At 38.2% G+C, this 25,678-nt stretch overlaps 1 protein-coding gene across 2 annotated transcripts in view; it reads right to left on the reverse strand.

Annotated features, from left to right (window-relative positions):
* The window catches only part of LOC110165546 (rho GTPase-activating protein 21-like), a 100,996-nt gene that overhangs the window by 32,534 nt on the left and 42,784 nt on the right, over positions 1–25,678 (reverse strand). For both annotated transcript variants that reach the window (XM_055150966.1, XM_055150965.1), the window contains 2 exons: positions 22,249–22,270; positions 1,671–1,763 (listed from right to left, as the gene is read on the reverse strand). In XM_055150966.1, the coding sequence (XP_055006941.1) occupies positions 1,671–1,763; positions 22,249–22,270 (115 nt within the window). The remainder of the gene's footprint in view (positions 1–1,670; positions 1,764–22,248; positions 22,271–25,678) is intronic.

Genomic DNA, 25,678 nt, shown 5'->3' on the forward strand with positions numbered 1-25,678 from the left:
TCAAACTTCAAAATTTGTTTTGGTGGCAGGCCTAGATATACAGTACAGTGTAAGAATGTACAACTACCAATATGGGAAAGCTACATCCTTGATTCATTTAAATTTTGATTTTGAAGCCAGTAACTTTGCACTCAACCATCGCTCACACACTGTCCCTTTAACCTTGCCAAATGAAAAATCTCTCAGCTTGATAGATGAAATTCTACCAAAACTAAATTAGCTAAGGTCGCAATAACAGTTTGCATATTACAGTGTGTTCAGCCTCCCACGAAGCAGCCCATCTGTTATCCTCTAACTTAGAACTGTTTGGCCTGGCAGGTTACAAGGAGGTGGAATTGGCTGCAGATGTGAACCAGTGTGGGGTGGGCATTAGAATACACTATTACGAAACTAAGGAATAGATTCGATACTCAATACCGATTCTGATACCACAATGATAATAAAAACACTCTTTATTTAGGTAATAACATTTTCAAGATTAAATCATAGTACTTTCTTTTCTGTTCCCATGTGGTCTTATATCTGTGTGATCCCTCAGTGGTCCAGGTAGGTTCCATAGTGGTCCATGGGCGTATACTTGTCTATGTGCTCTTATACTTGCTCTGATACAACTCAAGATCATCCTAAAGCTATTCAGGAAAGGTTCATTTTTGTCCTGTAAATGAGACTTTTTTAGAATTTATATTTGTTCAAAATAGTTATAGTATTGATCAATATCTGATTTTCAACCCTCCTAAGATATAGGCTAAGTGCTCAATATCGATTCAGATGCCAGGATGATAAAAAACAATATTTAGACTGTCCTGTCCTGAATATTGTTTCCCAAAGACTGGGTCGCGACCCTCAGGTGGGTCATAAGAGATTTTTTGGGGATGCCTTGTCACAATCTGCATGTAGGTCTGCAATATACACTTCTGCCTATACGCCTGATCTGCTGCTATTCTCTCTTCCTGCACCCCGGACTGGAACGTGCTATAAAAACACAGACAGGCCCACCTATCTCACTAGAAATGTTAAGACATGTTTTGTATCATTTCTAATCTTTTTATAATTATTTTATGGACTATTTTGTTCCAATATTGCTGGTTCAATTGAATGTTGAAAAGAAAAAGAAATGAGCTACATTTAATGTCCAAACAGGCAACTTATGGATCCTTTTATTGCTGCTTCAATTTCATTGTTTAAAACTTGAGTAATACTAATTGTTCAGAGACACGATCACTCAGTCAACAATAAAATATCCTCATTAATGTTCAATAATGCTCAAATCCACCTTTATTTTGTGATTTACTTGACTTGGGACTTGGGTCGAGAAGGTTTGTAACTTTTAAAATATGGGTCCCCAGAAAAAAAGGTTTGGGAAACACTGGTTTAGACAATAAAATGTGATTTTCAACATTAAAGAATAGTACTTTCTTCTAAATTATCATGTAGTCTCTATATATCTGTGTAATCCCTGAGTGGTCCAGGTTCCATAGTGGTCCATGAGCATTTATTAGTCTATGTGCTCTTATACTTGTTCTGATATAGCTCCAGATCATTTTAAAGCTATTCAGGTAAGGCATTTACTGTCATTGCTGAGAATTTAATTTGAATACTAGTTTTAGCAGCAATTAGTAACTGATTTTTGATACTTCTGAGTGAGGTGAGTTGGAGAGGGTCTAGCAGACCTGTGCAGAGTCCAGCTCCGTGGGCGGGTCCCCCCTCCTTCACTTGCTTGACGAAAATCGTGTCCATTGGCTCCAGACGGTTCCGCTGTCTCCCTGGCAACGAGAAGGAGCACACACGCACAGAGGCGATTGGTCACACAGAGAGGAAGAGGAGCAAAACTAGGGCGCTTTAATCGGAAATAGAATAAATTATAACAGTTATGTTGTTTATAAGCATATTGTTCATTCAAATTGTATATGGGTAAAATGATAGAAAATTATCAGGTTACTTAAATGGAAATACCAGGTGCTGTTTGAAGTCATCGATTGTATTTTTGGGTTGAAAATATCCTGCCAGTCTATATATCTTTTGTCAGTTTTATTATTTCTTATTGGTAAAAACACTTTGTAATTTAAAGCTATGATTGCTGATTAACATCAAAATGTGTAATAAAAGCTGTATAGTAAAGCAACTGCAACTGTTATTCTTATTTCTCTGTGGAGATGCAGCTATCTTGCTTGTTTTTTCAATTACGAGTGTTTCAAAGATCTAAAAAGATACCTTGAAATATCTGGATTTTTACTTTAAAATGTGTTGCCTCTCCACAGATTTGACTTATAACTTGTAAAAGCAGGTGGCAAAACCAAAACGTTACATAGCGCATCTTAAAATACAGTAGTTTATTTTACAGGAAATCATTTGACCCTAAAATGTATCAACAAATAAAAACAAATAGAAAGAAGCTACACGTAAATGGATGCAGTGCAGATTCTAATGGGCTTGTGTGTATCCCATAGACTTGTGTGTATCGCATAGGCTTGTGTGATCTGATGTGTTGTGAGTGACACAACAAGACAGAGCAGAGGTCATACTGTGCTGACAGAGCTCTCACCACTAAGGACAAGGTTTCATATGGAGACAAGAACCAGGATGCCATGTTATGTTATGAGGGTATTTAGGGACAAACACCACTCAAAAAAATCTATGTGAATGACACTGTAATACATGACATGTCGTTGTGTAGAATCTCGTCAATATGACAAAAAATCTGTCTTCAGTTTTTGATTTGATTTAATTTGAATCTCCTGAACATAAACAAGGCAGACTTTTAATTACTGCCATTTAAAGGTCCTATATTAAGCAAAATATTGACTTGCGAGCTTTGTTAGAATGTTGTTACCTCATCAAAAACATACCTAGTGTTTTGTTTTACTCACACCTTTAACACATGAGTAACGCTGTATTATTCAGTTGTCTACATCTCCAAAGCTCGAAAATGCTCTGTTTCACATCACAGGTTTCAAGTTAACAGCTCCTTTTATCTTTTGTTTAGTAGAGCTTGGCAATTCCAGGGATAAAATTATTCAAATGATTCTAGTGAAAATGTATGTAGTTTAAAAAAAACAAAACACTCCGGAGCACTTCCTGTATTACCACATGAAACCATAAAGAAGACCACAGTGTTTTCTGTTGGACAGAAGAACTCAGACTTAATATGCAGGGTTTGTGCGTTAAATATGTGAGAATGAAACAAAACTACAGGTATGTTTGTAACATTACAACTTAATATGGGCCCTTTAACACAATATCACATAAAATTTCTTCCCCTAAACCACATACTTTTACTGACAGAGGATTGTGGAAGCTGTGGACCTCTCCATTAAAAAGACCTAAGCCTATTATAAATGACTGAATCTCAATTAAAATGTGATTAATTGCACAGCCCTACACAATAATTTTGTGATATTTACTATTTGATTATCTGCTGGATCAGTGAATCAGCAAATCAGTGAATCAGTGAATCAGTGAATCAGCACAAGAGCAATGCACTGTAGTCCCGTTATCAGCTATGTTTGTTGTCCATATACCGTATTTTCCGCACTACTGGGCATTCTGGATTATAAGGCGCACTGTCACAGAATGGTCTATTTTAGAACTTTTTTTCACAAACAAACCGCACCGGACTTTATATGAAACACAACATTTGGATGGGTCAGTGGGACTTTGTTTGGCGCGTTCACGGTGACTCTGGGCTTTGTTCAGTTGTGGCGTGTAGGGAGGGTGCTGTCTGGGACCGCTGGATTGTTGGCGTGTTTGCAGTGACTCAGTTGTTCAGTTGTGTCTAGAAGTGGCACATTGCGCTCGCTTTTTCAGTTTATTCCTCAGTTCCGTTCCTCGTCGGCGTGGAGTGATGAGTGTGGCTGCGGGTGTTTTTCGCTGCGCGGTTGCCATCTGCTCCGTGTGTGTTTGCGTGCACTATGGGTGGTGTGGCTTTGTAGTTTACTGAAGTCGTGCTGGGACACCCGAGTGGATTCGTGTATAGGGCGCTCTGGATTGCGGGGCGCACAGTCGTTTTTTGATGGGGTTGGAGGCTTAAGAGTATGCCCAAGGGTGCAGAAAATACGGTACTGTACTGCTACTCATAATCACAGTCATACATTGGACTAAATAGCCTAGTAGCCTTTTTTCTTATTTTACTTAATTCAGAATATAGAATTTATCAAAATCAAGGTTATCAAAATCAAATTAGGCTATATTTTACATCTAAATTGTTATATTTCATGTCATGTTCACATACTATCATGTATTTTTGCATATATTTCATGTTTTTGTGCTACTGCTTGTGCTGTGGTTTTGTAATATCAAACTGTGGGACAAATAACAGTTCTAATATCAATAGCATCACACACTTCCTTGGTCTTTGATAGCACTTTAATAAAGCATATGAGGTTGGTTAAGATCCTGGCTCGGTTTCAGAGTCCCTGGGAACATAAGCCACAATCTGATTTGGCCTGTGTTGGCTGAGAGCTGAGAGCTGAGGGCGGAGAGAGGAAGAGGAGCATGCAGACATCCCACTCCTCTCCTCTGGGAGCTCTGAACAGCACTGGTCCTGTTCTAATAAATGCACCATCAGAATGAGCAGAGAATTACTGTTGCAATGGCTCGGAGTAATAGTGTGTGTAACATTCAAAATTACACATGACATTTTTGCCTCAAGAATAATAAATATAAATCTTATTATTTAAAGCAATACCAGGTTTGTGGAGATGCAAGTCTGCTCACAGTAAGGGCGCATGCTTTTCTAATTTTTTCGGTGCAACAAAAAAGCAAAACAAACAGTTTCTCTATTTTTTGGCTAAAAAGTTACACAATGAGGCTTTCAATATTTTTTGTAGCACCTTTCCATTAGAGACTCAAAGCACTTTCTATCAGTGAACAGTACGCATTCACTTACATCAGTACACACAGACAATATAAGATGTCAGGGCTCCATTTCCTTTACATTTTTCCATTTTGACTCACAAATAAGGCCGGGCTCGATCCCCAAGTTGCCTGGGCCTTTCTGTGTGGAGTTTCTGGATGGGTTTCCTCTGGGTGCTCTGGTTTCCCTCATCAACCCAAAACATGCAATATAAGTCTCCAGGAAGAACAGTTGATAGACAAGGTCAATTAAATACAATCAATCAATGAACCTGCCCAGGGACTACAGGTGGAAATTGGCACTGGCAACAACTTGGTACAATGCATCTCTCCTGTTAAGGTTAATGTAAATTGTGCACTGTCCCTGTCTCATTAAATAAATAAAATAAACCTAGGTCACAATACGAAACATATCTCGATACAGTGCACTTTTGGGTCGAAACGAAATATATTTCAAATCAATATGATATGGTTCAATAAAAAATAAAGGCTAAATCATGGCTGTGATACTAAAAGTCTTTGTTAAACCACTTCTCGTGCAAAGTGAATATGAAACACAAACATTTTACTTTACATTTTACTTAACAGTGAAAATGTGTCGCATAAAAAAGTTGTTTTCCACTAAAAAGGCAACAAAACTGTAGCACTGTAACGAAATAATTTAGTTAAATATACCAAAAAATACTCCTATATATCGATACAGCAGCCACAATATCGATACTGTACCATCACAAACGATACGATATATGGACATTTCAATATTTTTGCACACCCCTACTCATGTTATTTGTTATGCCACACACCACAAACCACACACTATCCAGATATGTCCAACAAGTACACAAACTGTAATGTTTTAAGTGCAGCAAACATAGCAACATAGGTAGCAAAATACCAGTAGGTTCTCAAAATTCTGTGAAGGTCAACTTTCAATTCACTTCACTCAATTCACAGTGAATGCTTACATCAGACTCATGCAAGTCACTTTTTATCCAGCAGAAGGCAGTATAACCCCTATCATGAACTACATCTCCTGGTCTATGCTGTCAGGAGAGCTAATACTAGTTATTTCATAGGTTTAAAGTCAACAGCACTTCACTGAGGCCAGTTTCTTAGCACAAAGCCAATCGCGGTGTGTCTAAACCAGGCTCTACAAATTGGATTGTGAGTTCCTCTAGGCCACATCTGGATGAGCAGGATTAAAAGTGGAAATCTACAGCTTTAGACATTTTAATGCTCCCAACTGTCTTACCAAAGCAAGACATGAGTGGATTAACTAAACTGTAGTAGAAACCAGGCAGTGGACGAGTTAGAGCAGACTTTTTTCCACTTCGCACATCATTTATGTTTATGGACCTTAAGTTACGGTAAAATAAAAAGAATGGTTGTTGGCGAACTTGAATCGTTTCCTTGTTGTAAATACAGTTGACCATTCATGCAGAACAAAGTGCGGTAGATGAAGTGAGTACTCCAATCAACAGGGCTGGGAGTCACTGGGTTCTTCTCAATTCAAAGTGATACACAATATATGGCTCATAATGACAGAAGAGAATATGACCATTTCCAGTAAACGCGGAATATTCAAAGTGATATTATCTGACATGTCACTATTTTTAAAGAACTACTTACAAAAGTATTTCTTATTTAAACCAGTACCTCCATAAAACTGAATTACACCCATTTTAAACTGAATATGTCAAATGTACTGCTCAAGTTTTCTTTTTCTAATGGTAAATGGTCATATTTTTATAGAGCTTTTCCATCTTCAAGGCATTCAAAGTGCTTTACATCAAGGAACCACTCACATTCATCCATGCAGACACTGGGAGCAAGGTGGGTTAAGTGTCTTGCCCAAGGACACAGCAACAGCATTCATCTGTGGGAGCTGGAATCGCACTGCCAACCTGTGGGTCAGTGGATGTGACAGCTCAACCAATGATGTTTATGTCAAGAATGAGATTTGAACCACTGGCTACTGTCACCCTGTAAACTTCTTAACTAACAAAAAAAAAGTTCTACCGACTTTTTATTGTCTATTTTTCTATGGTAATTATTGCTAAAAAGTACAGTATAGTTCAAAATATCACTGACTATTCTAACTATCTAACTATTAAAACAGCAGACCTGCAAAATTGACTTTTCAGAGTTTTTAAGTTTAAGTTGTTTTTCCTCATCATTTACTCACCCAGAGTTGTTTTTGGAGCTATTCGTGCATGTTTGAGCAATATTTAATCACCATTTTGCCGATCAACTTTCATCACAACTAGTAGACGCCCACTGCTCTCTACTTTCTCCAATTTTATTTCTATGTATGAGTGATACATGTAAGGGTTCAGCAGCATCTTGTAGTAATTTTGGTACAAATGAAAAGGACAAACAAATTGTGGCTAGTGATGTGCTATAGGAGGGGCCAGCAAACTCACATCTTTTTGTTGTGATGACGTTTACAGCGACGTCAGCACCCACTGGGCACTGTAGATTTTGAACGCAGAACTAAGTGGACTTGTTTCTTTTATGAAGTCATTTTAGATGAATTGCATTTTAAAATGTGCAAATTATAACACTCCAAGGGTGTCGTAGATTATATATCATCATATATAGCATAATAGGTGTTCTTCAAACAACTTGTATTGCTCACAAACAATGCATTTATACTGTTTAGTGTTTGGTTGATAAATTCTAATTCTACATTTCCTCTTCATATCCTTACATGCTAGTCTATGTGTGTCCATCGGTGTGGTAGGCTGGTTGCCGTTGCGTGGGTCCGGCAGTGCACAGCTGGACATTTGTGTGTGTGTGTGGGCCGGGTGTGCTCCTGTTATTTTGTTTTGATTATGTGACTCTACAGAGGGCTGGGCCTGCTGCCAGTGCACTGCATTAACTGTGTAGTAATACCACTCAGTCCTGCCCAGCTCCCACACTCACTCACTACCACATACACACACAAGTTTACACAAATAATAAGACATGTGTTTTGATACGACTTTTGCATTTTGGAATCAGACAGTCTTTTTAAGAGTAAGTCCCATTTTACTACCAGGAAACTCACAGAATGCGTATTAAAGACATGATGTACGTGTTTGGAATTCGAGTGGGCTTACGCTTCTAGCCACATGATGTGGGTAAACGAAAACAAGATTTCTAGGAATGGTACAAAATACTGCATTAAAGGAGAACTATGTAACTTTTTTTGCCTGCGATTTTCCACAGTATGCCATTAAACATATCTAGCTTTTTTTTTTCAATTATAGATGTTTGTATCATATAAATAACAAATTCTATGCTTTCTTACTGCTCTCCACTCCACAGATCTGAAACTGTCTACAACAGATTTGAAAAACTGTTATATTCACTTATGAGTCATTTTATAATTCAAGGTTCGGCCATCAAACAGACTTGGTTAAAGTTACACTTTAACTACACAACTTACACAGTAACTTTTCTAGTGGGGGGTTCACAACTGTTTCTCTCCATGCAAATGTCATTACTTTGCCTGGAATGTTTTATAGTACGGCATTAAGTGTGTATATCTTTCACTTTTTATTTCAGGTCATTTTATAGCTCAAAAATACTTGAAAACATGGACAAGACTATAAGTAAGATCTCCTCTCCACAGATCTGACTCTGTCACGTGGCCTGTTGGCGTAATGTGCTTGCCTCAATGAGGATAGATCAGTTTAAAGCCATACACAGGGACATTCCAGGCAAAGCAATAACATCTCCACGGAGACAAGAAGGTGGTGGACTCTCTCTACCAGAAAAAAAGACATAGTGCACTATTAAAACATCCAAACAAAGAAAAAAGTCCCAAAAATCTGCAGCACCAACATATAACTGCTGTTGCAATGACATAAGCAAACTGAAGAGGTAGAGAAGTGCACCCCACAAAACACAGCACCGAAACCTCTTCAAAATAAATACAGTAACTCCTCTTCCATTCCTGTGAATCCTCTAGCGCACTGTCCTCACAAGCGTGTCCAAACACAACTCCAGTCTGAAAGTTTAAACTCCAGCACCTGCACAGCCAACACATGACCTCTGTGAACCCTCTTTGTACCCCAGGCCAAAACCGAAGTAAGTCCTACTCTCACGTACAGTGGACAGGTCTCAAATTATCACTGCAAAAACATAGTATGCCTTGAGTAATGAACTGTCAATATGCCCTGATAACATTGAATGACAAACACAGTAAGGATGTGCCACAATTTATCATGATCGTAGATAAAATACAATGGTAACACAATTTAGAAGTAATAATATGAAATCTATATTAAGAAAATGAATACATACATACAAATAAATAAATAAATTCATATATGCAATTGGTTTTCAAACATACAATAGACAACGTAATCTACATACCAGTGGCAATATTATATTTCCTCTCCAGCCAGTTCCTTCTACATTTTGTTCAGATCCACAAGGGACTGGAACCCGACAATTGAGTGTGAAAACCATGGCTGCTAAATTGTATCACGTGTCTCTCAAAAGCTCCTCTCCAAAATTCTCTCAGAACAAAATATATAACTTCTTTCACCTGAGATAAATAAGAGTTTGATGCTTTGATTGTTGATTCTACAGAAATTCACAATATTTCCCAGTCCTTTGTGTTGATTTTTTTCCCCTTTTTTTCTCCTAAACCACCATGTTTTTGGAACAAACCATGCGTCTCTCTCTGATTGGTTAATCCACCTGTCAGTCACTCCCGCCTGATATCAGGGAGGCAGGATAAAGTTCCAGACACACTCATCTTTGTAAAGTTTTGTTAAAGCATGTAGTTCTGGCTGGCCAGGTAAATATTATATAGGATTTTGTTCTTGGGGTCATTCGCCCACCAACCCAAATGCCAACAGTTCAATCCAAGCTCTGAAAAATCCATACTGTTGTTGTGTCCTTGGGCAAGGCACATCACTGTTGCCTACATATGAATTGGTGGTGGTGGAGAGAAAGAAAGAGAAAGAACCCACAAACATCTGTCTACCCCAAGGCAGCTCAGAAGGTTGACTAAAAAATGTTACACAAAATGCACAAAATTGAAAAAGAACTACTGTAGTTCTTACTGTAATATTGCAATATACTGTACAAAAAGAGGCCCATTTTTACTTCAAAACAAAAACTGTTAAGAAATACTTGCATTAACTAATGTGTGCCATTTACTTAACAGTCCAGTAATTGTTTCAAGACCTTATAAGATCTGAAGAAATATGTAACATTAAAGTTCCAAAATCAGATATAAAAAATGTTAAGAGTTTTCAGTGAATTCCAAGTATTTAAATAATTCCACCCAAAGTGAAGCTGATACTATAAGGCATTCCAGTGCCAGAAAGTTGTGATTCTGTCTTAAGTTTCGTTTTATGAGTTATCTCCCAAGGGAGTTCAAGTTCATGTGAGGGAACAAGTGACCCACATCTGGAGTGGGGAGGCTGGAATGTAAATCCACTGGCGGGTGTCAAAACCTGTCTGCCCTTAACTCAAGTATAACTGTTCTTTATATGGTTTTTATGGCATTTTTGTTGAATCTTTGTAGCATTTTTGTTTTAGATTACAGTACAGGGATTACAAGCACTTTTACTGAGTAAAAAGTGACTATAAGTGACTATAGGAAACAACAGCAAGAGACGTTAAATAACATTGTCACAAAAAGTGCACTTTCTGAACTAAAATCGTGTTTGCAAATTGAACAATGCTGATATTGTAGATTTAGTATTTTCATATTGTGTGATTTCTAACTTAATTTTGTGGAATAAAAGTGAACTGAACCATAGTCTGTGCAAAAACAGTGTCCACATGACTACCTTTGAAACTACCCTGATTATGTAGTAGGGTTTTAGACTTGTGATTATAAGAATTTGTGGCCACAGCAACAGAAAGGAAAGGGCTTGGAGTTAGTTAGTTTGAGATTTGGGAATAAATTGTGAGTTTAACTGGTCTTTTTACAGATGATTAGTAGTTTTTTGTATTCAGTTACTTTTGGAATTGTGTGAACTCCTGTGATCTTGTGGTCTAGTTTGATCTGATCATAGGGAGTTATGGTTAATAATTTTGAGAACTTATGTCAGCACAATGGACTGCCACCTTTTAATTGATGAAGTCTTAAGTCGACCAAGAATTTCTTTAGTCGATTACAGTCCTATCTGTACTAACAAAATGTTTTAAAAAGTTGAAGTTGTTTTGCTTTTCATTTAGGGCAGTACGATTTGGGAAAAACATCCAATTGCAATTTTTCTGACAAGCATTGTGATTGCGATTAGATTTGAGATTATGAGATTGTGTTTTAATAGGGTTCTGTTCAAAGTTCACTTTTAAACGTGTCCAGAAGAATTGGCAAAAAGACTGAAATATGGACTGACAAAGTAATATAAGAATCAAATTTCAGAACAGGTTTTTCAGACCAAAACTACACGGGTCGCAGTTTTTGTTTTTGTTTTATTTAGGGCCTGTTTACACAAGAACGCTTGCAGGCAAAAACGACAAAATATTTTATGTGAAGTGCCTTTCGTTTAGACGGTGACGGTGTTTTTGGGGCTTAAAAACACAAAAATCTGAAACCACCCTCCAGAGTGGAAAAGTTGAATGCTCTCTGCCGTAGCGTTTCCGTCTACACTGCCCAAGATGCAAAACTCTGGTCAGAACTTCTCATGTTTACGTCACATACATCACCACCTAGCGTCACCACCTAGCTGTCTGGCATGCACATCCAATCGAATTCCACACACTTTTGCGTCACTGTATGCGCGCAGATTTCCTCCCAAAAACCCTCGTCTAAACGTGGAATAAAAAGTAAAGACATAGCGCCACTTTTGTGTCTTCTGTTCAGACTGTCATCATCTCAGAAGATGACAAAATATTTAGTTGTTTGCTGTGGTACTTCAAAAACTGCAGTCTTTGCGATTTGCAAATTGGGTCCATTCATATTGTGATTTTGATTCAATTGCGGTACATCTGGCAGCTCTAGCTCATGCAGTCAATCCAGAAACAGATTATAGTTAAAGCTCCTATATTACACAAAACTCACTCTTTAAGCTACATTATAACATACCTTAAGTTGGGTTTTGTTTCATTCACACATGTTTGAGTAATCCTTTAATATTAGTCTGTCTATCTCCAAAGTTCAAAATGCTCTGCTCCACCTCAAAACATCTTGTAGTTGGAGAGACTGGCAATTCCACGGTTGAAATTATCCAAATGTGTATAAGAGCTTAAAGGCACAGTGGAGCTCTTCCTGTATTATCACATGACATCACAAGTGTTTTCTTTTGAGAGTAGAACTCATCCTAAATATGTAGGATTTGTGTGATAAACATGTGTGAATGAAACAAAACATAACTCCAGGTCTGTTTGTGATGAGGAAACAATATTAGAACAGAGATCAGAAAATAATGTAATACAGACGCTTTAAATATTAAAAACCAATATGCCAAAAAGGAACTTATAAGGGATCAAGTTATGCAGGCAGCTGGTCTGGACATAGTTTGGTGGAGTAAGGTGGGGCATCAAAGAGCCCACAGGAGAATACAGGGGAATTCTGTTTGCTTGTGCTGCCTTCACTGTGCAAACTTTATGGGAAAAAAACAGTCTGGAGCTGGAAGGGGAACTGAAGGCTCAGGGTCCGTGCACAGAAAGGAGTTTAAAGTTGAATGCAAAATAAATATTTGAACAGATGGAGAGACATTTGGGACGTGTTCCTCTGGCTCTGCTCTGGTACCAGTGCTTCATAAGCAGAACGTGAAATAGCTCTTTCGGAGTTACCCTTCATCGCCCACATGTGGAGTTTAGTTGTACTAGACCCGAGCGTGACGCAAACTGGATGCCCCACTTGTTGCGTTCATGTACTTTTGGTATTTGACATTATTTATTTACAATCATCAATAGATGAAGCTCCTATATGGCACAAAATTGACTCTTGTTGTAGTTTTATAATGTTGTTACCTCTTCAAAACAGACCTAGAGTTGTGTTTTATTTCTGTCACACATTTGAGTAACCATTTATTATTAGTCTGTCGACATCTCAAAAACTCAAAATTCTCTGTTTCACCATGTGATGTCATGCAGCTGTAGTTTCAAATTGACAGTTCGGAATTTTGGACATAGGGCCTCATTTCCTACTGAGCTAGAGTGTTGGAGATGTGTGGAGACACTTAAAATATTCCATCCAGTCCTTGTATTTGCAGAGGTCGCTGGTGCTAGGCTAGTGCATGTCAATGGTCATAGTTATCATGCCACTAAAAACAGTCTTACCCACTCCACAAAACACCCAAAGCAAATCTATTATTAAGTCAGACTGTTGATGTAAATGTCTGTGTTGATAGAATAATGTTTGAAATAAAACTAACCTTGTATCGCATGAATCGTCACATGTTGAGGGACTATTTTCTCATATATCAGTCTGCCGCAGCCAAGCTTTCTATCAGGAAGTACAACTCTCTGCTGCTGCTCAGACATAAATCCTTCAAATGCAAGGTTGGTTTTACTTTTACAGACATTCACATCGACAGTCTGGTGTAATCATAAATTTGCTTCGGGTGTTTTGTGGAGTGGGTAAGACTGTTTTTAGTGGCAGGCTAACTATGGCCATTGACATGCACTAGCCTAGCACCAGCGACCTCTGCAAATACAAGGACTGGATGGAATATTTAAAGAAGTGTCTCCACATGTCTTCAACACTCTGGCTCACTAGGAAATTAAGCCCTATGTCCAGAATTTCGAACTGTCCCTTTAACAGCTTAAGCTAACAGCTACCATTTACCATTAGTTTAGTAGATACTGGGAATTCTAGGATTGAAATTATCCCAATGATTCTAGTGAAGGTGTATGGAATTTAAAAACACAGTGGAACATGACATCACAAGGTGAAACAGAGCATTTTGAGCTTTGGAAATGTAGACAGCGTAATAAACCAGGATTACTCAAACATGTGTGAATAAAACAAACACTCCAGATATATTTGATGAGATAATAACATTCTAATATGGCTTAAAGCTCACAAGAGAACATTTTGTGTAATATAGGACCTTTAAACTGCACAGGAATTCATACAAAAACAATAGTTTATGCAGAAAAAGGGAACTAGAAAACCATGTATTTATGTAAAGACGGATTAAACTTGTGAGTCATTAATCTGCCTTTTATATAACTTCTCCTTTCTACTGTTGCCCCATATTAATCCTTTTAATCTAAATAAAAAGATGATTAGACAAATACAAATTGGGGGCATATTTTGTTTATTCTCTGGCACATGCTCTTACTTCTATTTTTACTATCTTTTTACTACTCTTGAGATTTTATTTTGATAGCTATTCAAAATTTCTTCTCACTAAAACTGAATAATCTTGCGATCCTTACCTTCTAGAGAAAAAAGTTACGCCAATTCACGTAGGAGGAAAAGAACAATTTGAGATATCACCCCCCTGGTATGTACACAACCTCTGAGAAATGAAATAAACACATCGTTGAGACTCAGTTTTGGTCAGAGCGTCCAACATTCCTCTGCATTCTGTCCCGTACTGTATGCGCGCCTGTTTACGTCAGCCTCCCTTATGTTTACTAGACGTTGTGATGTGTATCCAGCGGCAACACCCCGCAAGTCAACATGTGGTCAGTCCCCCCCTTCACGCACTCTCCCAAACACCGTAGACCAATCGCATTCTGGCGCAAAGTCAAGCAAATAAACTGCACTACTGGGAGGCACTACTTTAGAAGCGGGGGGGGGGGGGGGATCTAGCAAAATGGCCAAAAAAAAAAAAAAGTGTGCATATTTGAGACTGAAGACACACCCAGAGATGCGTCATAGTGTAAGTCTGGGTGGAGGGTCAGTGTAAGCCAGGCCCAAAACGTCATTAAGATTAAAATCAGAGGCTGGATTTAATCAAACTTGGCGTGAGCGAGAATCTGAAAGTGTGTCAGGACAGTCAGTAACACAGATTTAGTACAAGCAAAAATTTCACAGTATGTAAACTAAGAAACTTTCCATATTACGGATTTTTTCACACATATTTGAGGAAAATATGTCTTGCACGAGTACAGCTATATAGTAGAAGCAGCTCTGAAGGTCAAAATAAGGTCACTGCATTTTATGGTCCATTAATCAGGAAGTGCGCATTAGCATGGTAGTTGTTGTTACCATTACTGTCACAGCAAAACTGCGCTCTGGTCTCCAAAAGTTGCAAAATGATCTTATAAACTCATTCTGGTGAATCAGGATGCTTGGAAAGCATAGGGTAGTGAGGAATAACTTTGGACCACTGCAAAGCTTTCAAATTAACTGTTTTTCACATTTTTTAAGATGGAAAAATTCTTTTAGTAGTAGCTGACCACACAACTGGGTCAGAGCATCTTCAAGAGCACAGCTGTACTTAGGTGTTCCAAAAGCCTGCATTAGTCAGTGCTTATAAAGTAGTAATCGAAAATAACTGAACACTGCATTGCTGCGTTAGTGATGTTATAACAATATAAACAACAATATTGTCTAATCAGAATACGTAATAGTAACTAGATCACCATGAATGTATTTTCAGTTTTAGCTTTGTTTTTAAGAACTTCAAACTTCATGGTAAATACTAATAAGACTTAAAGTAACACCATGTAACTTTCTGGAAGTGGCACATCACCCACATGATTCAGTCCAAATAAAAAGTTAAAACCAGGTACTTTGGAACATTCTCCACGGAGATAAAATGGTTTTATGCCATACTGTTACGGCCCCAGGCCTTAGTTCCAATTTGTTCTGTGTGTTCTAAATAAGTCTGCTGACACACCTGGATTCCTGCTGCAGGAGCCCTGTTCCGTGATTGGTGGGGCAGGTCGACGCCCACCTCACCTGCAGCCACCTCCCCCTATTTAAGGAGATTGCCAGCACCTGTTCGGGGCTGCTGGCCTTGGAGGCCAGTATGCCATTTTGGTTTTCGTGTATGTAGTTTAGTTTAGTTCTGTTTTGTGCCTTTTTTGATTTGGTCACTCGATTCTGTTTGTGGGTTTATGTGGTTTAATTTGGGGAACTTGTGTTTTAGTTTAGTGTGTGTCCCTAAGTTTTACCACTCGTTTTTGTGTAAGCCTGCGTGACCCCTTTTCTGGCACAAAACTCTGTTTATTCTGTTGTTCTGTTTCTTAGTTTAGGTTGTTTTCTGTATATTTTAGTCTGTCTTGTTAATTTACCTTTACATCCCTGTTAATTAAACATTATTTAATTTATTCCATTTTACATCTTGGTTTTATTTTTGTTACTTCCCTTACCCAAACGAGCTGGGTCGTAACACATACTGTTGAAGATTATAGCCAAAGGAACAACATTGCTCTGGATACAAACAAGAAAAGGCCCTTCTCCAGGCCAAATAAGAGTCAGGTTTGTGGAGATGCAAGCCCGTTCAGAGTGATGCTTGTTTTTTTCTTTTTCAGTGCAATGAAAACATCCAAAATGGGGGGGGAAAATGATACTAACTTTCAATATTGTCTAGTTTTTGTGCTAAAGGTTATATAATGGGGATTTTAAACCAACATTGAAACCACTCTAAAGGACTTATAGTGCATTTATGAAATCAAATATTACAGTATGATTGCACGGCATGCTATTTCCTTCACTTTTTTACTAAACAGGCCCCTTTTCACGGGCTATTTGTTGGAGATAAGTTTCCAATAACATAATCTGATCTTAATTTCACAGAACACATTCTATCAGCTCCTTTAGGAATGCCATCTCTTCCTTTGTAAACAAGCATCTGATCTCCCACACTGCGAGTAATTCATTAAAGGTGATAAATCCAAGTGCGGTTAACACATTCCACACAGCACCTTGAGTTCAGAGGGGGTGAAAATAACTTGTTTTGATCCGGCTGGCTTTTATGTGCAGGGTGCTAGGACTTCCTGCAGTCTCGGCTGGTTGCCTGGTAACCGCACAATGACAAGTCCCGCAGCACATCATGTTTCCTTTTCACAGAGCGCTCGATCAGCTGAGTGTCACACAGGCACAAGAGAAAGGGCTAGAAATAGAACTAGTCTGCGGATCGGGTTTGAACTCAGATCGTCTATGTTGCAAGATTATGAAAGAAGAAACGATAAGAGAGAAGAAAAAGTGCAGACTGTTCTTATATTGCTACAGTGAAGATTGAAGAATGTAGAAAACATACAAAGTTTCAGATTAAAACTAAACTAAAAACACTTGGATAAAGACTTTTGTGCCCTTTGTTGTCAACAGTGAAGGAGTGAAGCATTTCTTTAAAGAGGTGTTTTTGTGCAAAATTGACTGTTGGGAGTTGACCATGTTACATCCTTCATCAAAAACATGCCTGAAGAGGTTTTATGTGTCCTCCATGCATGTTTCTGTAATTTAGCAATCTCTCCCAGGCCCTATTCAAACCCTCCTTATGGTTAGCTGTAAGATTTGTCCAATGCTCCCCCCCACAAAACCTGTCACCAGTGCTCCCACACAGCAATTCTCCATAAATATAGAAAAGCATGATACAAAACTGTACACTACACCTTTACAAATCTGATGCAATGTTAAAAATGACTGTATTTGCGGAACGCACACAGATTGTGAGGGGAAGAGACATTTGAAGCTTTGTGAAAAACCTGTTAATACATTGATTTAGACAAATTTTGCATTCTCAAAATAATAAAAGGTAACATGGTGATCTAAATATGTTATGTGTTAGCACTTAATACCCCACAGAAGTAAAACACAACCTCTTTAAAAACTTTGAGCAACCAAATAGGTATTAGCTTTATAATAGCCTATATAAAGGATCTTCATGAGCTAAAATGATCAACTGGTGAATTTGGTTGGTAAATACTTTAAAAATAGACATAAGATTTAAGGATCTAGAGCGCTGACTTAATATGTGACCATAGTTGGCAAAAAAGTGTGAAATTAAGTAGTCAGTTTTGCATAATTGGTGGCCAAGTTACCTGAATCAAACAACAATAAAAATACTAAAAACTAAAGACATCACAAAAAATTCTAGTTGAATGACATTATAAAGTATGGATATGTTAAACAAGCTATACACAATGTTTTTCATGTGACAAAGTAAAAAAATAATCGCCACAGTACAGACTGCCCGTCAGCAAACAAAGAAGTAAAGCTGTACACTGTTAGCATGCTAGTTGTTGTCAGCAAATCTCTGTTATAGCCTTTGAAAGCTGTGATACACACTTATAAACTCATTGCAATGAATATTTAGTATGCTAGAAATGCGTTGGGAAAGTGAGGAATAACAATGAACCTTGGTGAACCATTTCAAAGTAGTTTTAGTTGAAGAATACAGGTACAACGCCTTTAACATACAACACAAAAGCGAACAGAACAGACAGAACAACTCAATCCCATTACTTGAGCACAGTCTTACACACCTGTCAATCCTCTTGCATACCATCAGTCCACAAAAAACATCGCAAACGCTAAAAATCCGCTTTCATTTACAGGTTTCCCAATCGTTAAAAAACATCTGAAAAACACCTCACCTTCTTCCTCACTTCCTTCTGTCGGCAGCCTCATCGCCTTTTTACAATGCTACAAGTTTGCCTGCCCAGAAGCAAACACCGACTTTACGAGGTGTGGCAGCATTCCGACAAAGCTCGTGGCAAACATAATGACCATTATTCACCTGGAATGCCTCTCATACCATTGCAATGCTCTCTGCCGTTCCATCTTGTGACTGTACCTGTGCGCCATCCAGGAATGCCAAGTTGCACACAAAATCCCCCCGGGCTTTCCTCCCCGCGCGGCAAGGACTGGTGTCTGTTACTTTGCTTGTTTAAGATCCCGTGTGTTGAATGAGGCTGGTGGATGTGGAGGAGGTAAGGCGTTCCGAAGGGGGAGTGAAGTTTGGAGGAATGTGCCACTTTTTCAGGCCAAGTGCAATGATGAGGGACACTTACAGGAATCTCTCAATTTCCCGTTGAAAGCGCAGAGAAAGTAATCGCAGAAAGATCCCTCCCCTCGTACGGATTTCTTCATTTTGACTGTCAACTCAGGCCATAGTAATTCTGTGAGTCATACCTGAGGGGGTCAAGCTATGAGTGTTATCATAAGTTTGCAACAATGTCATTTGGATATTTGTATTTCAGGACTTCTGATAAAAGATGAAATGTGAGCGTTTTGATAAATTATGAAATTGCATTCCAAGGAAATGTATTACTGATTATTAACAGATTTCTGGAATTGTAAGACTATTAAAATGACATGTAAACAACAAAAAACATCTGATTCCTTCTGTGGTCTTATGGTTATGATTATGTTTGGTTGATATGTATTCAATGCAATATTATTGGAAATATTTCTGCTAAACATTTCATGATGTACTATACACTGGACCAGGACTGTGTTAAGCATAAACTTTAAAGATATTATACAGTAAATGTCTTTGTTATAAAATTAAAGGTGCATTGTGTAACCTTTCTGGTGGAGAGTCTGTCACCTGCTTGTTTCTATGGATATGGCAATTCTCTGTCTGGAATGTTCCACAGTGTGACATTAAACAGATCTAATGTCCATTTATTCAGTTACAGGCGGTTTTATAGTTCAAAAATACCTAGAAAAACAGACGTTCTGACTGTGAGCGGGGTCGCCTCTCCACAGATCAGACCTGTAAATTTGTCTGGTTTGGTCTCCATGAAGATAGAAAGGTTTAATGCCACAGTGTGAAACATTCAAAACAAAGCAATAACATCTCCATGGAGAAAAGCATTTGACGGACCCTCCACTAGAAGTTACACAATGCGCCACAGGAAGAATAGTCTTTACTTTTGTATCTACTGAATAAATAAATTAAGTACACAATGATACACACTTCATATTTTGTGGTTTACATGTCATTTAAGTAATCTTTAAGGTCCAGAAATCAGATTATAATCAGATTTTGATGTGCATGTGAGCATAGCCATTGAAAACACAAAATGCAAACAAGGGTGGGGCCAAACTTTTTCTTCAGAACAGATTTCCTCCATGTTGCCAGGTGGCTCATTGGTACGGCTGCAGCAACCATACAACTACAGCCTGCATTGGCATTGTGAACTACCACATGGGTGCATTCCTTCAACTCCTTTCTTTCCATGAAAAGCATTGCCAATTCCATTTTTCATCAATCAGCCTTTTCCCTTTTCTTTTTAGGATCACCACAACTAACAATACTTTTTGCTTTGGATAAAGGGACTTTGGACTAGATGTCACAATGCTAAGATTTCCAACTCAGTTATTATATTTAAAAAAAGACTTCAATAATGATTTCAGTACCACAATGATAATAAAATGTGTTCTTCAATATGTATATGTATAATGTAATTTTCAGCAAATAGTAGTTTCCTCAAAATTGTCATTTTGTCTTATACAAGTTCGGAAGTAGATCAAGACTGAACTTCTATCTTCTAAGCACTATTTAGGAAAGCTTCTATGTTGTATTAATAGTAGTTCCAATGAGTTTCAGTACTATTTTTTGTATAAATTAGGATGTTAGTTTGTTATCCCTTCCTGTTTCATCTACTATTAATATGTTTTCAGTATTAACAGTAGTTCCAATGAATTTCAGTATTATTTTTTGTATAAATTAGTATGTTAGTTTGGAATCCCTTCCTGTTTCAGCTACCCACATGTGTACACTTAAAGGTTGTATAGAGGATTTTCCAAGGAACGAGAAATCCAGCGACTGTTTGTCCTTTTTCAAATGTTGCGCATGCGTGAAACCACCCCCCCTCCCCTACAGCTCCCTACGTAGAAACGCCTTCTCCCGCCTCTCCTCACTACGCCAGAAACAGGTTTGTTTACAGCCGGTGAGCTGCACATGACTTGTAAACAACTAACTACAGTGTTGGTTAGGCAAGGCGGAGAAGTGAGGAGCGGGGGGAGCGGGTGTGCGGACATTTCGTTCGCGGGACGAGAAGTGAGGAGCAGGGAGAAGAGCGGAGCAGGGAGAGAGGAGAGAGGAGAGAGGAGAGGGGAGCGGTGCGCGGAGATTCCGTGCCCGTAGAAGTGAGGAGAAGGGGAAGAGCGGAACGGGCAGCGGGGACAGGAGTAGGAAAGGGGAGCAGAGAAGGTTGCGCGGAGATTCAGTGCGAATGAACTAGCTACAACACGCAGCAGCAAGCGGACTCTTTCTTTGCCTTGAAAATTACGTTTTCAGACATAGGATATCGCTTTCGTGTCCTGAAAAACGTTTGACTAGCTCTTGGAAATAAAGTACGTTTTCATAATAAGCAGAAGTTACCTGTCCAGGAGTAATTTGGCGACCAATGCGTCAGTCTTTAGACCCTGCGTCTGCTTCAGTCGCGCCATCGCTGGAATGAATCTACAAGAATCACCTTAGTTTGGCTTCGCTGCTTTTTCCCCTTGTCTTCTTCTTTCAGCGACCTCAAAAAACGGACTTTCTTTTGCGGCTAACTGCTCCTGGATTCTTGTCTGCCATTGCAACAAACTTTGTGCGAACTGCGAGGAAGATATAGGTCAAAAAAAGCCGCTAAGAACTGTTGCATTGGTGGAGTAAACAGCGTCTGTGCGTCTTGCGTCTGTGGACTGCGTGACAGGCGTACGTAAACCACGTACCGGCGGCGCGCAGGCAGGTCAGTTACGCTAGAAACGTAGGGAGTTTGATTGATAGCCTGTCAGCTAACAGATAACGAGGCCGTGTCGTTATCTATTGCAAATGTTTAGCTGGCCCCACCACGTCCAGAGTTGATGAATTTTTATTCTCTTTTTTTGGTCATCATAATTACAAGCTACTGCACCTCTATAATGCTATCATTGACAACTTGAAAACAAAAAAACAAAAAAAAAAATCCTCCATACAACCTTTAAGCCATGTCATCACAGCAGCCTCTATGAAACGCTAAATAAATAAAGAAACAAAAATAGAAAAAAAATCTAATATCAACAAATCCTTTCTTCTTGTAATAAACACAAACTTTGCATTGCTTCACGTGCTGGAGTGCCACATGTACCACACTGTCCTTCATTCCTGCTGTGTTGCCGACGTGAGCGGAATTCTGAGGGCTGGAGCGACAGGCCGGATGCTCCCAGGAATGCTGCGGCCCTGCCAAGCCAACGGAGCAACCACAAGAGGAGTCCAAAGATGCAAAACAAACCAACAAATTCAGCTGTTTCGACCCACACCACGGCCAGACAAAACAAGGCCCGGCCAAATTAGACCCCTCTGTGCGCCCGTCATGACATATTCAGGTCACAGCACAAAGGAAGTATGCATCAAATTGAATCTAAATGAAGTGCGAAAGCATTATTAATGGGTAATTGCCCGTCAATCCTCGTTAGCACTCTATTTGGTGAGCGGATTGGAAAATGTAGTTGGATTAATAGCTATTGGATCAGTCAATTGGTCTTCTCATAACAGCACCTGGGTCCCATTTCACCATGCTAATGTATGTGGAAGCTGAAAATAATAATAATTTAAAACTCACCTCGGCTGCCATTTTCTTCATCCTGCAAGAGAAAAAGAAAAAGGAAAATTAAAAATTGCCAGTTTTTCTCTTATTATATAAACAACACGGACGATGATGGATAAAACACCCTAAAATCAGCTCATTTAAACAGTCAAGAAATATATTTTAGAGGAATGGTCAGAAACTGATTTTTTTCAGCCAATACCAATATTTGATCTAAATATAAACATTAAAAAAGTATAAGTAAAAGTAAAAGTAAAGTAAAAGACTAAGTTAAACTTTTTAACAAACAAATTCACTTTTCACTTTTGAAAAAAATATAACAAAATACAAACACATTTGGGGAGTATGTATTTTTTTTATGATAATTGTATAAACATGCAGTCCACTCTTTGCTCTTCTGTTTCAGATACAAACAGAAAAAATTACCAAACACTGGCTGAGTTCAGTGGAGGTTTTACCAGTACATTTCCCAGTACATCTGTGCATATTTTCTTTTTCATGAACTAGAGCTGTGGAATAAATCATTTAACTGTTTAACACAAAAAAGAAATTTGTCAAATTTACAGTGGCTTTGGAAACTTCATTTAAAAACCACTGTATGTTAGAAAACAGCATTCTTGTCGTAGGTTAAACTTAGACAGAACATAGATAATTGGTCACTGATTTCATCTATAACCCAAATATATGTTGTTTTGTTTACATAACTACTCCGCCGTATCTTGAAGTGAAAATAGGTGTTGCATGTCCAAACTGAAGATGCGGCGCTCTGTGAAGGTTTCTGACATCATTATATCCCTCTTGTGTGACACTTTCCAGTCAAAACCACATCAGACATGTTTTTCCATTTCCTCAACACATAAAACCTTTCTTCTCCTTTGCATCACTGTTAAAATCCACACTTTGATCCTGGTCTTTTAGTGACACATGTTTTGCATGTATTTGTTCTCAAGCTTCTCTACCAAAGAGTCTGATCCACTACATTAACCCCAATATCTCACAACTGATTAGGCATGAGAATACATTTACACTGCAATTTGATGAATGTAAAAGAATGAAGATTTTCTGCATTCTTGTTGTCTGTTACATAATATGGGAGCTGGTTAGGGTCAAAAGTCAGACCCTCGACAGCAAAGTAGATTTTAATATTTTCCAGAATCACAGTGTTGTGATAAGAAAACCTCAGGTCATTTAACAATGTCAGCCCCAAAAACGGATCAGATCTGCCTAGCAACACTGTGTGCATGTTGTATCATGGATCAAATTAAATATAGCAAAAGTATTGATAATGTGATTTGATTAGTTAAAATGAATAAACGTAAATAGAAAAATGCTCGTAATATATTCAGAGTAAAGAAGCAATGGAAGGACGCAGTGAGGCATAGTGATAAAGCATATGAACACTGAATCCTTCTTGACCTCATTTTATTCGTGCACAGTGACACCTTCTATGGCCAGAAAATAAAAAAGATGGGAAGAAAAAAGGTGGCGAATATGAATCCAAATATCACTAATACACAATACATAATTTCTATCTAGAAGCCCTTAGTGTTTTTAAATTATTATCTAGCTAAAAATTATTGTTAAAAAAAATTCCATGTAGAATATAAATAATCATTTGGCTACCCTTTAGTAAAGGTTAGTTCTGTCTTCAGTTAAAAGTTACACCTAGAACTAGCAATTCTTTTTGTAATTTTGATCGTATTTTCTTTTTGTGAAAACGAAATGGCCAACAGACAACCAAGAGCAAAAAGACCAAGCAGAGCAGGAACATCGGAAATCAGCCATATCTGAACACTGCAAGAGACAAAACCACACGAAGGACTGAAAGGTTGCTGGGGTCATTAGTGCTGGATCAGGGAGCCCATCAAAATCTTGCTCCAAGTCCAAGGAGCATAAATTGTGATGAGGGAGCATACACCTTCTCACACAAATGGGATGCAGTCCAAGAGAAGATGTCTGTAGGAGACAAAAGTTTCCCCTACTGTCAGGTTTCAGTCAAGTAGTCAACAAACTTACCTGAAAAAAAAACTGTCATTCTAATTTGACGACTAAAAACATAACAAATGACAATATATCTGCAGTACAGTAGGACATCTCGTCAGAACTATTGCATTAACAGGTGAACAAAATCCAAAAATATTCTCCAATCCAGGTCTCCATTCTGGGCATAGTGCCAGCCATTCAAAGAGTTCCGCTGGGCACATGCTCTCACAGACTTCAGGGTAAAAGTGCAGTGTCAGATTTCCCAAAGCTTATCGGAGCCGCCTTCATATTGGTTTGTGTTAGTGATAATTCAGGATAAGTTGGGTTGACTTTTCTCTGAAGTCTATTTGGACAGCCTCCTAAGCATGCACAGACGGATTTCCTACAAAGTTAGTATAGAGCTCTGTGTTTATATTTTTTGGCCAGAGTAGAGCACGCTGAAAGAAACGCTGTGGTATACCGGTAAGGACTACAGGACTTTGGTGTAACTGAGGAGATAGGAGCATTTTCCCACTGAGGAACTTCATGGGAATCTGAAGACCACTGTCATTCGATCCCCAATTATTCCCAAATTATACACATGGAAACAGTAATGAATACAAATGAGGAAAATTGGTGAGCTCACTTGGCTGTAAAGGTCTGTTTTCACTAGGGATAACAAAATAACAAATTTTAGTGTTACAATTAGAAACATCACAATTTAAAGGTCCTATATTACACAAAATGGATTCTTGTGAACTTTAAGCCATGTTATAATCCTCATTGAAAACACACCTGGAGTGGTGTTTTGTTTCATTCATACATGTTTGACAACAAACAATTTATTATTAGTCTGTCTAAATCTGCAAAGCGCAAAATGCTCTGTTTCACCTTGTGATGTCATGTTGTGGTCATTTTCAAGTTAACAGCTATCTTTTACCTTAAGTTAAGCCTGGCAAGGGCTGAAATCAACCAAATGAATCTGATGGCGATGTATGGCATTCAAAAACACAGTGGAGCACTTCCTGTATTACAATATGATATCACAAGAGTGTTTTCTGTTTGAGAGAGCACAGCGTAAATATGCAAGGTTTGTGTGTTAAACTTGTATGAATGAAACAAAACACAACTCCAGGTGTGTTTGTGATGAGGAAACAACATTATAATATAGATCAAAAATAGTGTATAATAAGACCTTTAATAATTATTCAACAGATATTGACACCATGACCAGAGAACAATGAAATCTTTACTTTTAGTTCATTCACACTGTTGAAGAGATTTACCATTCCACTATAATGTGACCAACTTTATCAAATCATCCTTTCTGAATGATAAAGTTAGAGTGACATAAACAGCCAGATAAATGTGTGTGTGTACTTTTCGGACTATAAGAATTGAAAATAAATGGTCATGATTAGTATTTGTTAGTTCTTATGATTATATTATGACTTTAATCACCACAATTATCAATTAACCAAAT

Source organism: Boleophthalmus pectinirostris, unplaced genomic scaffold (assembly GCF_026225935.1).
Source record: "Boleophthalmus pectinirostris isolate CB_2022bp ecotype Guang Dong unplaced genomic scaffold, ASM2622593v1 HiC_scaffold_15, whole genome shotgun sequence".
Lineage (NCBI taxonomy): Eukaryota > Metazoa > Chordata > Actinopteri > Gobiiformes > Gobiidae > Boleophthalmus > Boleophthalmus pectinirostris.